Genomic DNA, 14,283 nt, shown 5'->3' with positions numbered 1-14,283 from the left:
CTAGAATAACCACAACAGCAAACCTGAAACCAAAGAGTCAGCATATGAACATGTGCACTGAGACGAAGGGGAGTGAAGAGATATCTGTTCTTGGTCTCATCCAAAAGTCCCTTCTGAACCTAAACAATGGGGAAGCAAAACCCTTAACATTGTCTGGGTATGGTTTGGGGTTTGTTTTTGTTTTTTTTAAGTTCACACCCCTACAAACCCACCCTTTGCTACTGAAGACCCTAGCAATCATAATTTATAAGTCTTCTGTGAGCCCATTAGTGGTCTTTTGAGGCCCCTCCCTCCCATCTTCCCTCAACTCCTATGGACATGCCCCAAATACAGTATTAAGCAAAGTAGGTATTTTGGTAGGGATAATGGAACAGTAGACTGATGACCCCATTTATTGTTCATTTCACCAAAATGCCTGGAAATTGTTTTAGATCAGGGAACTAAAGGATGAATAGTTAATCCAGTTATGTAATATCATGCACAATCTAGCTTGCCTTCGCTGCCTATTGCATCACCTTTGCAACAAGGTTCATGAAAAAGTTGACTCCATATCTATAGAGTGAAATTCTCAAGGGCTGATAAATCAAAACCGATTTTCACCAGAATATGCCAAGTTTCAAGAGCTTACTAACATAGGAAAAAACAAGTTTCACCCATCACAGATTTCACCATCCTCTCAAATCAAACAAAACTTTGTTTTTAAAATGTATCTTCAGGAACATATAAAGCTTGGAAAGTTTAAGCTTGAAAGATTAAAATGACTAAACCATGTAACACATATATTGATGAGAAATAAATAGTCATCATGTACATCTAGCCACAACATTCACAATTCCTACAATATCCATAGATAATACCACAATATTTAACATATACATTTACGTATACGTATAAATATACGTAACGTATACGTTTTTCTATTTTGACATTATTGTAACAATGATTCTCTATTCAGACTCATGTACCAAATGAGTAATTTTCCTTTGCACCTGCCTGTAGGGACCTTTTAAAATACAGAAAGTTAGAAATTTCAGTTCAGAGAAAGAGATTGTTCAAGTAGCCACCAAAAATCCATTAACAGCTAAATTGATCTATTAAAGGGATTATTTAATATCCAAACTGTCAGTTTCCTCTCTCAAACACTGGAAGCATGACTAGTGACCACAGTACACTTAACTTCGCCCCGGCTCCTCTGAAGTCTTCCTTCCCCAAGGGTTTTAAAAAAAAAAAAAAAAAAAAATTTCCCATGAACTTAGGCTACCTAGAAGTATACAAGTAATGAGTTAGTTCAGTTTCTATATATTCACCTCCACCACGTTATTACCTTGTAAAGAATATTAGTTGCTCATTTAGCAATCCAGGAAAGAACACGAGTGTATTCTGTGTTCCAATACAATTGCCAATTGTGAACATTTCAAATGCAGATCCAGGGAGGACTACAGCCATTTAAATCCATTATTGCAAGAACAAACTCACATCACAATTCTCCTAGAAAGAAATATGCTTGGAAACCAGAACTCAAATCCTTTAAGAGAGTCTGAATGGTTTAGCTAATCATGACGTAAGTCACCAATTTTTGAGGCTTATAAAGATATATATTTATATTTAGTCATCTGGCAGTTGCTAAAAGTGTTCTTTTAACAGTTTCTTGGGGGAAGTCTCCCATTTGATGCAGCTATCCTCAGATTGTTTTAACTGCCCTATGTAAGCCTGAAGACCAACGATGAGGGGTAAAAAAATTCATGCAGAAAGATACTTGTGCACAGACATGAACACTAATGGCCCATGTTCTCTTTGGCTCACTGGCAAAGCAGACTGCACAGGCCTGCATTGCATGTGAAATCTCTTGTATCTGTATGGCAGCTCTTAGCAGAACATCTAAAGTGCTCTTAATTGTTTATGTTCTTAATGCAGAGCCTCTTGAATACATTCATTTTTAATAGCAGGCTTGAGTGTGGGGCCTATCAAAGAATGACAAAGCAACTCCATTCATTGGTTCTTGCTGTTGCAATGGTGGTCTTTTGATTTATTTGCAAATGACAAGCTTGTCAGACCCCTGATTCAAAGTGCTGCCCTCCTTTTTGAAGCATCATTAAAATTAACATGAAGGAATTCAGCTGCATTTTGCAAAGTGAAGCTGAGCCTGCAGTGTTGTCTTCATATAATTTTTTTTGCCTTGGTTCCTTCTAATTAATGACAAATATTTTGACCTAACTGTTGCTAAGCATAAGTGTTTGTATTTTTAATGTGTCATTTTGCTATAGTTGCATTCTTGACATAAATGACAAAAAACAAAGCAGCCATGCTTATTCCTGTATAAGATTCTGTCATACAGATCTTTTTAAGCACTTAATAAAGCAGTGTTTGTACCCATACAACAGTATTTATTTATTCCATATTGTACAAGGATGTTTAATACTAATAAAATTTTTCACAAATGATCCAGCGGATGATTCTGTACTCTAAAATACAACCTGCAAACAATTTTTCTTGTTTTTAAAAAGCATAATATACAAGCCCATGCTGAAACCAACCATTTCTTTTGGAAGCTGCTAGTTTTTGCTTTGGAGGTGAGAGAGGAAAAAGCGCAATGTAATCTTAAAAGACATCACCCCCATATCAGGCCTTAGCTACACAAGAAAAATACTTCAAGTTCTCACCATTACCACCACTAGCTCATCTTTCCTAGTAATGTTAGGAGAAGCCCTAGGATAGAGGGCACACCAGGCATTTTGAATCAGTGTTACATAAGTCTCCTCTGACTGGGGCAAGTCAACATATAGTATAAGGCAAGTGAACTTTTTACACTAGGGCACCCAACATAGGTAACACTGTAGGAACTAACCATATGTTAATAATGCAATAATTTTATTTATTAAGTGTATTCTACAAGTATAGACAGGGCGTAAGTGTCCTTAGCAACAAGGATCCATGAAAACCACCTCTAGCCCTGTAAATGATGCATCAGATCTCAACCAACTTTATCTTAAATCATATATTTGGAATATTTAATAAGACGTGTTAAATATTGTCATTCAATACCATTATCTGTTTTCAAAAGGCACCTCAAAACTTAGAGCCCAAATTGAAAAATAAAAAAACATTAGCAGCATATCATGTAGAAACACTGTGGTTAGTGTACTTTGGGGGCAGACTTCTCTTTTCACATAGATCTGAAAATAGCACTCTGTAGGTCACAAAACTAGATCAAGATATGAAAGCATTCAGTCTGATTCTGGTGTATGTTAAGCTTGTGAGAGCAGGATTTTGCATGCCACATTTGTGGCCTTTTAACCTCCTTATAATTATTCAGTTTTCTATGCCACATTTCATATCCATTTTAGAATGCAATGATAATGTGGAGGTCAGTTTAAGAGGAGTAATAGGAATAAATATCCAAATCTCAGTTAGTCTTCTTATAATTTAAAAAGTAAATTCTTTGCCAAAGGTGCTAGAGTCTAAAATATAAAAACCTGATATTCAAAAAACACTTGTCTTTGCTTTAAAATGAACCTACAGTCCACGTTAAAATAAAAGATCGCTACAACTACAGATGTTCTGCACCTTTTCCAAGGACAAAAAGAAAAGGAGTACTTGTGGCACCTTAGAGACTAACAAATTTATTTGAGCATAAGCTTTCGTGAGCTACAGCATCTGATGAAGTGAGTTGTAGCTCACGAAAGCTTATGCTCAAATAAATTGGTTAGCCTCTAAAGGTGCCACAAGTACTCCTTTTCTTTTTGCAGATACAGACTAATACGGCTGTTACTCTGCAACTTTTCCAAGGACATCTGTGATTCGAACAAGTTTGCGTACTATACATGAAGTCTCTCCAGACATAAAGTTGGGCAGGTGGCAGAAAAATAAAGTTATTCATAGAAAGTGTTGCAAGATGACCATTTGCAAGACTCCCACTGACTTCACTGGGACCAGGACTTGACCCTTAGTGTGGCTTATCAAGAGCATATTCTTATGTATTCTTTGTAAATCATGAAATAGCAAAAATAATCTTTTACAGGAATTACTAGATTAAACCCACTTTAGAGTAACTAGTCACTAATATATTTCAACTGTTACACCAGAATTCTATTGTAGGACAAAAGCAGCTTTAAAAAAGTAAAAACAAAAAAGCATGTGAAATGCAGGCATACAAGTGATAAAATCTAAAAGAAGAAAACTGGTCCTATTGTGTCAAGTTTTTGCCCGTTAGACCAAAGCTAATTAATTACATTTAGAAGTGGCCTTAAAAATAAATTTAGTGACTAATCAAGTTATCCAAATTTATCTTGTTTATAAAAGGCATCCTAGTGTGTGACAAGGTTGGAACTAGTATCTTAAAGAAAAAAACCACACACAGACACACACACAAGGACAAAAATTATAGACTGTCAATTCAAGTTTACAACAGCATTAGAAACTAAATTTAAGTACTCTGCCTTCATTTGCACTTCCCCACATGGAAGGCCAATCACAGCACTGAACTTCTGGATGAAGGAAAGTACTTCCAGCCATTTATATTGTGTAACCCTAACCCACCAGGGAATAAAGGTCAATGTTGCACTCTTGGTCATTACTGAATCATTTGAGATGATCTGTGGAGAGGATGAGATGAAAATCGAAGGATGTGAGAATGTTGCAAATGGCTTGACCTCAGACCAATTTTCATCTCCAGCTGTCTAACAGACGTGGATAAAAGCTCTTTATGGGATTCACTTGACTGTTTTAAAGCCATGCTGGAAACCAGGAATCAGTTAAACATTGCATTAATTATAAAAAAAATAGTTTCACACATCACAATTCTGTTTACAAATTGTATTCTTCATCAGTCGAAGTTCAGAGGTATGTATTTTCTCATATTCCTGCAGCATTGCTGAAAAAGCAACACAGTACACATAGTGAAGCTTTTATGCTTTTCAAAAAATCAAGATCCTAAAAAACAAAAAATGTGTTCATAACTCATAAGTCCCATCACCACCACCACCACCACAAAGAGGCACTTCCAAACTTCTTAGTTTCCAGTATGCCTGCTAAAAAATTGTTATTTAAAGACACTAAAAAATGCTAGTTGCAAATCATTTTTTTTAATATAACAAGCTGAAAACTTAAATCATTTGAGGCTTTTTAATATTTAAGTTTAACACTCTATGAACTCTGCTGTTCATAAGCATTATTGAATTCAGGTTGAGCACTGAGATAAGCATATATTATTAATAACCATTTATTTACAACTAATACAGGCCCTTGTTTTGGCAATGGCTGCAAAAAGAAAAAAACATGAAGACAACATGCCATTTAAAAGTTGAGGCCCCCACAGTATATCAATGTCAAACAACAGCGTGTCAAGCTAAGATTCAATTCAGGTAAGTGCCACTGCCAAATTTTCTTGTTCCCAGACGTGCTTTAAGATTATTTTATTGCTTAAAATTTAATTTGTTCCAACTCGCGTCTCCATGACAACGTTGGCTAACCCTGCAAATCATTTGGGTAATTGGATATCTTATCTTTCTATTGCTCTCAAATCGAATGATTCTGCTAGAATTGTAACAGCCAATCAAATTTACAGGCCCCCTGAGTAATAGACTCAGAAAAGTAGCCACATTCATCTCCTCTTTACAGCCATATTAACCAGTATACGACAAACTGCAGAAGTCGGCTTTTAAACTATATTTTAACATTATAAACACTGTCATTACTAATATTCTCAACAGGAGGGATGAGGTTTTACACTCTATGAAAGAGAAACTATCTAATAAGCAGCAAAGGGTACTCGTTTCAAATAAAGGGAACAATTCCTGTATTTGGGGCAAAACCCAACAGTTTAACATGACAGCTAGTAAATGTTGCTCTGCCTCTGCCCCAGGTTTGTATCTGTGCTCACTTTAAATCACAAGGTCAGGCAGCCTCAAGATTATGAGAGTAAACCTGGGAAGATGACATCCTCACATTTGCTTTAATGATTCCCCACTGAAAATGTAGGGTGCACGTAGTTTGTTTGGGAAGTAAAAATATCAGGATCTCTATTAAAGTCTCAAAGCATACTATGTATGTTTCACAATGCAGAAATTTACATTTTTGATTCGAGACCCTAGGCTACATTTTTCTGAAGCCTCTCAGATGTCAGTTTAAGCTATAGAAAGGCCAAAATATTCCAAAGTGTGTGTGTGTGTAATATATATATATATATATATATATATATATATATATATATATATATATAAAATGCACAAGTCAACTGTTATATTTATCAGATGTGGGTTTGGACTTCATTCAACTTTAAAGTACAGTCACTGGATACATTTCACTTTTCCAATTCCAATTTTCTCTGTAATAGCACAGTGAGCTGCTCTGCAGCAGCTATTGACCAAGCACTGTAAACAACTGCCCATCCCACTTTCAGCTGTAAATGCTGTTGAACCCAGGCCAACTGGCAGGAATGAGGAACACTTCAGCATCTTGACAACAGCCTTTCGCACATCTTTAGTATGTCAGGCCTCTTTTTAAATTATGCTTAACAGAAGGACACTTATCACCACATCTCCCTTCTAATCCAAATTTTCATCATGTCCCACTTCATGAATTCTGACTTAACACTCAGGACTTATGCACATTCACAGAGGCCCATAACTAGCCTTTCAGTTCCACTGTTTTGTTTCAATATCTAGCCTCGAATACACACGGAAGTTTTCTTAGCCCTCATAACTGAATAGATGTAAAAGGAAGCTTCGCCTCTGGTCAACTGTTTATCACCAAATTCTCTTCTTGAAGCACCAATTCCACCTAGTTGTCACTGTCCCCTCCTAGGAACAAGAGCATCTCCAAAGCCATCCAACATGCATCCAACTTAAAAGCGCAAAGAACATCAACCACAAACAGTCCCTCCCTCCAAAAAAGAAAAAAGGGGGGAGAATACAGTATCTCCTTCAGCTAGATGCTGGTGCTACAGTTAGAATCTCTACTTTCTATACAGCATTTGATTCCCGTTGATGCTGGTCCTTTACATTAAGGCCCTTCCTTTATAGGAATTAAAAGGACCAAGAACTGACATTTTACTTCCATCTGCCTTCTCCCTCTTGGACATCTTGTAACTACTTTAAATCTTACCCATTTTACACTGATTGTAGCCAGTTCTAAATAGCCTGTCATCTTTAGTAACTCTTTCATGTCTACCCTATGCTAATCATAGAATCACAGGACGGGAAGAGACCTCGAGAGGTCATCTAGTCCAGTCCCCTGCACTCATGGCAGGACTAAGTATTATCTAGACCATCCCTGATAGGTGTTTGTCTTGACAAGTAGACTTGGCCCTTATACCAATCTACATAGTCATACCCACACACATGCACCAATGTGCACGAATGCCCTCTGAAGCTTCTATAGAAATTTCCTGTATCAGGAAGTAGCAATAAAAAACCCAGAAGTGTTGCACAGCTGGGGAGGCCTCAGAGTTTTTCAAGTTAGATCATGAACTCTTTAGGCCAAATAAGCACTTTTATGGTACCTAGAACAATAAGTTTTGGATCTTGATTGAGGAGGCCCTTTGGGTGCTATCAAAATCCAAATAAAAGATTAGAATGCTGGTGCAATTTGGATTTCAGTGGAATAACTCAAACACAAAGTCATCAGATTTGAGGATCAAGAGAAGGAGCTGCTTGGAGTTAGCATAACATAAGGAAAAATTCACACTCATACCACAGAAACCGGAATAGCCATCCCCATGTACATCAAAGTATAAAAATAACACACAGAAAGTCTTTACTGAAAGGTATGTACACTAATTATGCAACTTTTATACATTTACACAGCAGAATGACAATATATTACCAAGGAGTGTTGCACATTTAATAACCAATTACATTTAAAGAATAAGGATTTTCGGGCATTATTAATGGTACCAAGAAAGAAGCTAAGTGAAATGTTTACACTGGCCATGTTCCTTTAACAAGAGTTAAATCTTTCAGTTTAGCATTGATTTTGAATCTACTAAAATCCACCTGTTTCTACACTGATACCAATAGGTCATGCATGTGAATGTTGCCTTAAGCTACTGCAGACATAAGACTCCATGAGCAAGAGCGGCAGTATTGCGAACAGTTTACCACATGGAGAATACCTGAAATCTTCCATATTCTATTTTACAGAACTACTCAAGCTAACTAATTTCCATCATTTCTTTTAATTAAGCTAAAAATAAAACCTTAATGGGATCTACTACAGGGCAGAGTACAACGATTGGGTTTATCAGAAGATAAGCACTTCTAAAACTATTTTAGAACTAGGCAGACTTAAGCAGATTGTGTAAAACCCAAAGCTTCAGTTATAGATGCCCTTTCCTTATCCTGACCTCCCAATAGCTGGGTTTTTTTCATCTCATGTGCGTAATACCTGATCAAGATGCAGCTAAACAAACAGACCCATTCTGCTCCCCTTCTCCTGAACGGAAAGCTATCTTTTTGTTTTCACTCACTAATCCATAGAAGCTTTTCACATGGCACAAATAGAGGTAGCAGCATTTTGTTCTCTAAATCAATTTTCTCCTCAGCCATCAACTAGATGTTCCGGCACAGAGAAAGAACAGTCCTTCCCTTCTAATTCAAAAATCCATACTGCCATTGCCCTTGCAAACTGCTAAACAAGCAGTATCGGCAATTCACTTGTGTTCTGTAATATATTTACTGCAAATCCCAATGGCTTGCCTCCTAAAGCAGTTTTCTATTGTGTCTATTCTTGTCAATACACTGACTGGTCACCTTACTTGTAAGTTACTTTGACCAACTGTTTATCCAAGACATCAAAAAGCTGCAAGAGGAACAAAATCATCAGTTGGGAAAAAACTCAGTTTGCAGCCCAATATCTTTAGCAGCTTAATTACTACTTTGCCAAAGATGTTTTGTTTTGAAACACCTACCAGAAAAGTACAGGCCACATTCCAGGATATAACACAGGCATATCCGTGGTAAAAATTTTGTTTTACAATTTAGTTATTAACACCAGTTTACTTAAGTTTGCAAGGAAATTGATGAATCGAAGTACAGGTAAAGCTGTGATTAGTTCTGTTTGTGTCAATGAAGGCTTGCTGCATTTTCTTGAAGTTTGCTTAGGTGTTCTTTTTAAAAAAAATAAAAGTTTCTCTTTTACTAACAAATGGATTGCTGAATTCTTAAAACGTTGTCTAAATCCATTTTTTCCCTGAATTGTCAGCTATAAAAATTAAAGTTACAGCACACTTACAATTGAAAATCAAATGGCTCATTTTTAAAGAGACACCAACTTGAAAACAAAACAATTTTCAGTTTCTTCTGCTTCCAAATGCACTGCTGATAAGGGAGACAAGCCCCATGGAAAGCTTGCTACCATCACATTGTTAACTCCGTACAGTATTCCAATTCCCACAGGCTGCGTCTGTATTTAAACTGTAACCTCTCTGAGACAGGGACCATCTGTTTGTTTCATGTTTGTACAGCGCCAAGTGCCATGGGGTCCTGGTCCACGATTCCTTGGTGCTAAATTTATCTGAAGAATAATAATAAAGTACCCATTTGTTTAACTTGTGTTTAAATCTGGTCCAGCTGCCGAGACTAGTTAAAAGGATTGCAGTAATGGTGTCTGACAAAGTGGCAAGCTACCTACTTAGAAACGGATGAAGACTACCAGTTCATTTAGCACAGTCCACTGAATAACTGACAGATAGTAGTAACTACATCATTGACCTGGGCAAGCCAATGACCAAGAGGTGAAATGTTCTGTCTCATTACCAATCCTCTCAGCTTTCTAGTACCCAGAGCTCAGATTGGGTATACAATGATGACTGCGCTCATTTAGAAATGTTGATGGTTCTTTTATATATTAATCATATTTGTAAAGTAAATACGACATTTTGAGAGGGGAAGAAAGTCATTATGATCCTATCTTGATGTTTCCTTTAAGACACAAACAGATTCTGTGTATCTTAAATTTCCAATAGTTAACAAAGCCACTTAATGTCGTCATTAAACAGCATCAAAATCTTTAGGAAAAATTCATAAAAGTATTGACTCCAATAATTAAAATGCAATTAAGAAAAAAAGGCAAAAAATTAAATTTATCTTTAAAACCCTTTCAACAATATCACCATCCTATTAAAGAGCTGCAGAGAGCCAAGTTAGCCTCTTAATTCTCCTCTATTTAACCCACTCCTGGAGATAGTGATGTTCTAACGAGATAGTAAAAGACTTGGGTCTTGAATAAAAAAGTGATTTCACATGACAGACTGAACTAAGTGGACTTTTAACTCTTGTACTATTGGTTAGTGTATATGCAGTTAAGGGTTTTATTATATTGCAAGAAGAAAGGCAACAAACCAAGGAAAGTGGAAAGACACATTTGCCTGAAGGCAGGTCAAAGATCACAACTCAGAGACCCACTTGTCAATTTTAGGATGGCAGAAACTCACCACACACTGTAGTAGTTGATATAACTTTGTCAGTGGCTTCAAAAGTGATGGCTCTCTCTTTGGCTGCCTGCCACTGAACAAAAGCTAATCTTACACCTAAACAATTTGGACATTAAACACACAGGAAGCTTTATCTCCTGACTTATTCCAGAAGACGACAGACATGGCTGATGAAAATAAAGAGACATTGCTCTAATACCCGATGACAGCAGCCCTTCAAATATAATATGGCTATTAACACCCGACAGACAGTATGCCTTGGCGCCAGCAGCTGCAGTGCGTCCATTGCTGGCCATGGATGTCACAATAGGAAAGAATTGAGAATGAAAGTTAAGATTAAAAAAAAAAAAAAAAAAATAAAATGCCTCCCCGTCATTGGAATGTAATGTCCTAAACAGTATAAAATCTACATGCAATTCAAGTCAATATATCCTGAACATCTTCTCACCTCTGCTACACACATCCAAACACTAGTTGAGAACAATTCTATAGGGGTTTTTTTGTTTTGATTTATTAAATTTTGTTTTGTGTTTCTTCATTTCTGTTTATTTTAATGTGGATACCTATAAAACAGCATAAAAACCTATATTAAACAATGTAAGGAGTCTAATGTAAGTGTACCAAAGCTAGTTCATGCCAAAAACAAGAAAGGAAGCTACAAACTGAACAGTGAGGATAAATATATTTAACAGACACTGCTCACTAAGCACGGTCCGTGCTCCAGGCTGAAGTAAGGCAGAAGTCCTGGGAAAGGCATATGTAATTAAAAACTACTGTAATATATATGCACATGGGGCAGAGTAAAGGCTGTGGAGGCAACCTTAACTTTGCCATTTCCTGACCTGCGTGCATCACTTTCTAACTTAAGCATTCTTTTAATGCAGTACATTTTAGAATAGATTATTTACTTTTTAAAGGGCTGTTTATACCAACATTCAAGTCTTTGTGAATTTATTCCAGACAATTTATTATAAACTCCTGAATTAAAGATAATGGAACTGTTGATACAACATTAACACATAGCTGGTGTGTTGCACAGATATTTTTACATGAAAAGGCACGCTATAATTACATCACTTTTTATTTGGGTGACACTTTTATTTTAACACTGGTGCAGCACTTCACTGTGTGAAGTGCCACTGAAGTAGTATAAAAAAAATTCATCAGACCAACACTCTGAAGGGCTTCACACAGAGCAAGGGTAACATCTACACAGGAGACAAGCCTTCAGAACATTAAAGCTTGTTCAATGGAAAGTTTCCCCATCACTGCATTTTTCTGTAACAAAGATGTTGTCAGAAATGACAATTTCTTGTGTCCCCTGATGATGCCTTGCTAGCATTTGGTTATAAGCCATAAAGCAGGAATAATTTCATCCTGTCAGGAGTCTAGCTAATGCCCAGTTTCCCCCTAGAGAGAATTCCTGTCAAACGTAATGAGAGCTCCAAAGGCCCTCTCTACAACATAATGAGCACTTAGGCCATGCTGGTGATCAGCCAGCAAAAAGCATCAATTTGAGGCTGGCTACACCCTAGGGACTAGACGTCACCAGTTTTAATAAGAATTATGATTATTATCTACCAAATGCCTCCATAGTATTTGAAATTTAGAAGGATGTTTTTCAATTTAAGACAATTTATACTGAACTGTAACAGTGCTATTTTGCATCTCTGTCGTTTAGTTCTGAATTTGAGGCTTTAAAGCAGTGGTTCTCAAACTTATGTACTGGTGACCCCTTTTCACATAGCAAGCCTCCGAGTGTGACCCCCCTTATAAATTAAAAACACTTTTAAAAATATATTTAACACTATTATAAATGCTGGAGGCAAAGCGGAGTTTGGGATGGAGGCTGACAGCTCATGACCCCCCCCCCCCCCCCCCGTAATAACCTCACAACCTCCTGAGGGGTCCCAACCCACAGTTTGAGAAACCCTGCTTTAAAGATTCTGCACTCAGGTGGAAGATTGGATATGGAAGACATAAGAACCCATTAACATTAAAGCAGCTTATTTTCTTGTCAATTTTCATTTTTTGGATTGCCATGCACGTCCCAAGTTTGTTCTTTCATCCCTAAGATTATGATTAAATAAAAACAGACATTAAAATTCACAATATTAGGCACACCCAAAACATACTACCTTTCCCAGCTGGACTATCGCAGGTTATAATACATTATTTCATTTATTTCAAAAGTTTCTATGCTATATCACCACAGCAAACAAACATTACATACCATTTATATGTAATCATTAAAGCCTGGCAATACACAGAAGCTATGGTCAATGTGGAAATATGAGCTCTGAGGTTCCTTGATTTTGTGGACTTAACTTTAGAGTGACAAAGGTCAACATTTTTAGTGCATTTATACACTAAATGCACGTTCTCACCAACTGTTCCATTATTTTAAATCCATCTACAGGATAGTTACAAGAACTTTTGATCCTATTATAAGTTTATGTAATACTTGTAGCAGAAGAGGTTTGCCTTTAGATATTAATCACCATTAAGTGATTTGAAGAAAAGGAGTTTTTTCCACTGAGCCCAAAATAGTTGCCTGAAGTAAAAAACTGACAAGGTTCCAAATTTAAGTTGCAAAAGAAAAAAAGAAAAAAAAATTCATTCAGCTCTAGATCTAATCTGAGCATCACAAATGGTAGCAGAAATCTTCTCCCTACAAAATTCATTGTTACCTCAAAACAAAGTTGTCATATTTCTGTATTAGTCAATACTTCAAATTTAAACAAAATACATCTCCAACGGAGCATGTAAAGCTATACATCTAACTCCACATTACCAAATTTGATATTTTTCAGGGCATGATACTTTAAGAAAAAAATATCAAAGAATTCAGAGTTACAAAAACAGAATTCAGCTCTGAAATATACTTGCTTAATGAAAGTCTTTGAATGTACTGAAGATCTGAAACCTGAACTAATCAATTTCTTTGCTGTGCCCTAGCCGGTCAGCCATGCTCTTTAATTTAATGAAACAAGAGTTTTAGATGAAATAGCACATATACATCAAGAAAGAATTGTATTGTTGCACTTTGAAATGTGTCCAACTGTGCAACTTCATCTAATGATAATTTTTTTTAAGAGGCCATCGATTTCTGAAAGACTTATTGTACCAGTATCTTGATGAAAAAGTGAATGTCAGCATATCTACAGAATACTTACACCCTACCATTAATGCTTTCTTTGGCAGACAATGAGTACTCAATTGAGGGTCCTCTGGGCTGAGCAATCATTTAGCTTTTCTTCTCTTATGAGGTCCTTAGTGCCTTGTTCCAGTTCAATACCTCTTTTTATTCACCATTATAGTGGCCATAAGTGTGAATTTTATGGGAACTTGCAAACTCAGGCATAAGAATTTTCCAAGTCACTAATCTTTTCATACTTTTAAATTGCTAGGTTTTCAGCAACTATCAACATACGCTGCAGACGCATAAAAGACTGACTGATTCGACAGATCTAGGGGCTGTACCAAAAAAATCTATTTCCTTATAAACCATTTAACTCAAGTGTCTTGTTTACAGAGACGAGCCATTTCCTATATATTTATCCACATCTTTCAGAACCAGCACCAACACAACCATTCTGTTCCGCAGACCTTATTTGTCCCGTCATTTTATATTAGGTAGGTGAACAATGTTTACTAGTCACAACTATGAATCAATCCACTCTTTCTGACAAAGTGCACTAATTCAAATATAAATCCAAAAGCTGTGTTTTAGTACCCTAAACACATTACAAGTTGGACTATCAATTTAGTAGTTATTAACTTAGATGAACATCTTACCTGTTTATGCATTTCAATGTTTAATCCATAGGACATTTCATAATACTGCAAATAAA

At 36.4% G+C, this 14,283-nt stretch overlaps 1 protein-coding gene across 3 annotated transcripts in view; it reads right to left on the bottom strand.

The window, feature by feature from the left end:
• TLE1 (TLE family member 1, transcriptional corepressor) overlaps positions 1 to 14,283 on the bottom strand; it is a 93,506-nt gene that overhangs the window by 75,265 nt on the left and 3,958 nt on the right. For all 3 annotated transcript variants that reach the window (XM_073345080.1, XM_073345081.1, XM_073345082.1), the window contains exon 4: positions 14,228 to 14,272. In XM_073345080.1, the coding sequence (XP_073201181.1) occupies positions 14,228 to 14,272 (45 nt within the window). The remainder of the gene's footprint in view (positions 1 to 14,227; positions 14,273 to 14,283) is intronic.

This window comes from Lepidochelys kempii, chromosome 5 (assembly GCF_965140265.1).
Source record: "Lepidochelys kempii isolate rLepKem1 chromosome 5, rLepKem1.hap2, whole genome shotgun sequence".
Taxonomy (NCBI): domain Eukaryota; kingdom Metazoa; phylum Chordata; order Testudines; family Cheloniidae; genus Lepidochelys; species Lepidochelys kempii.
Note: the sequence above shows the minus strand (reverse complement) of the source record. Positions and strands in the feature narration are given on the sequence as shown.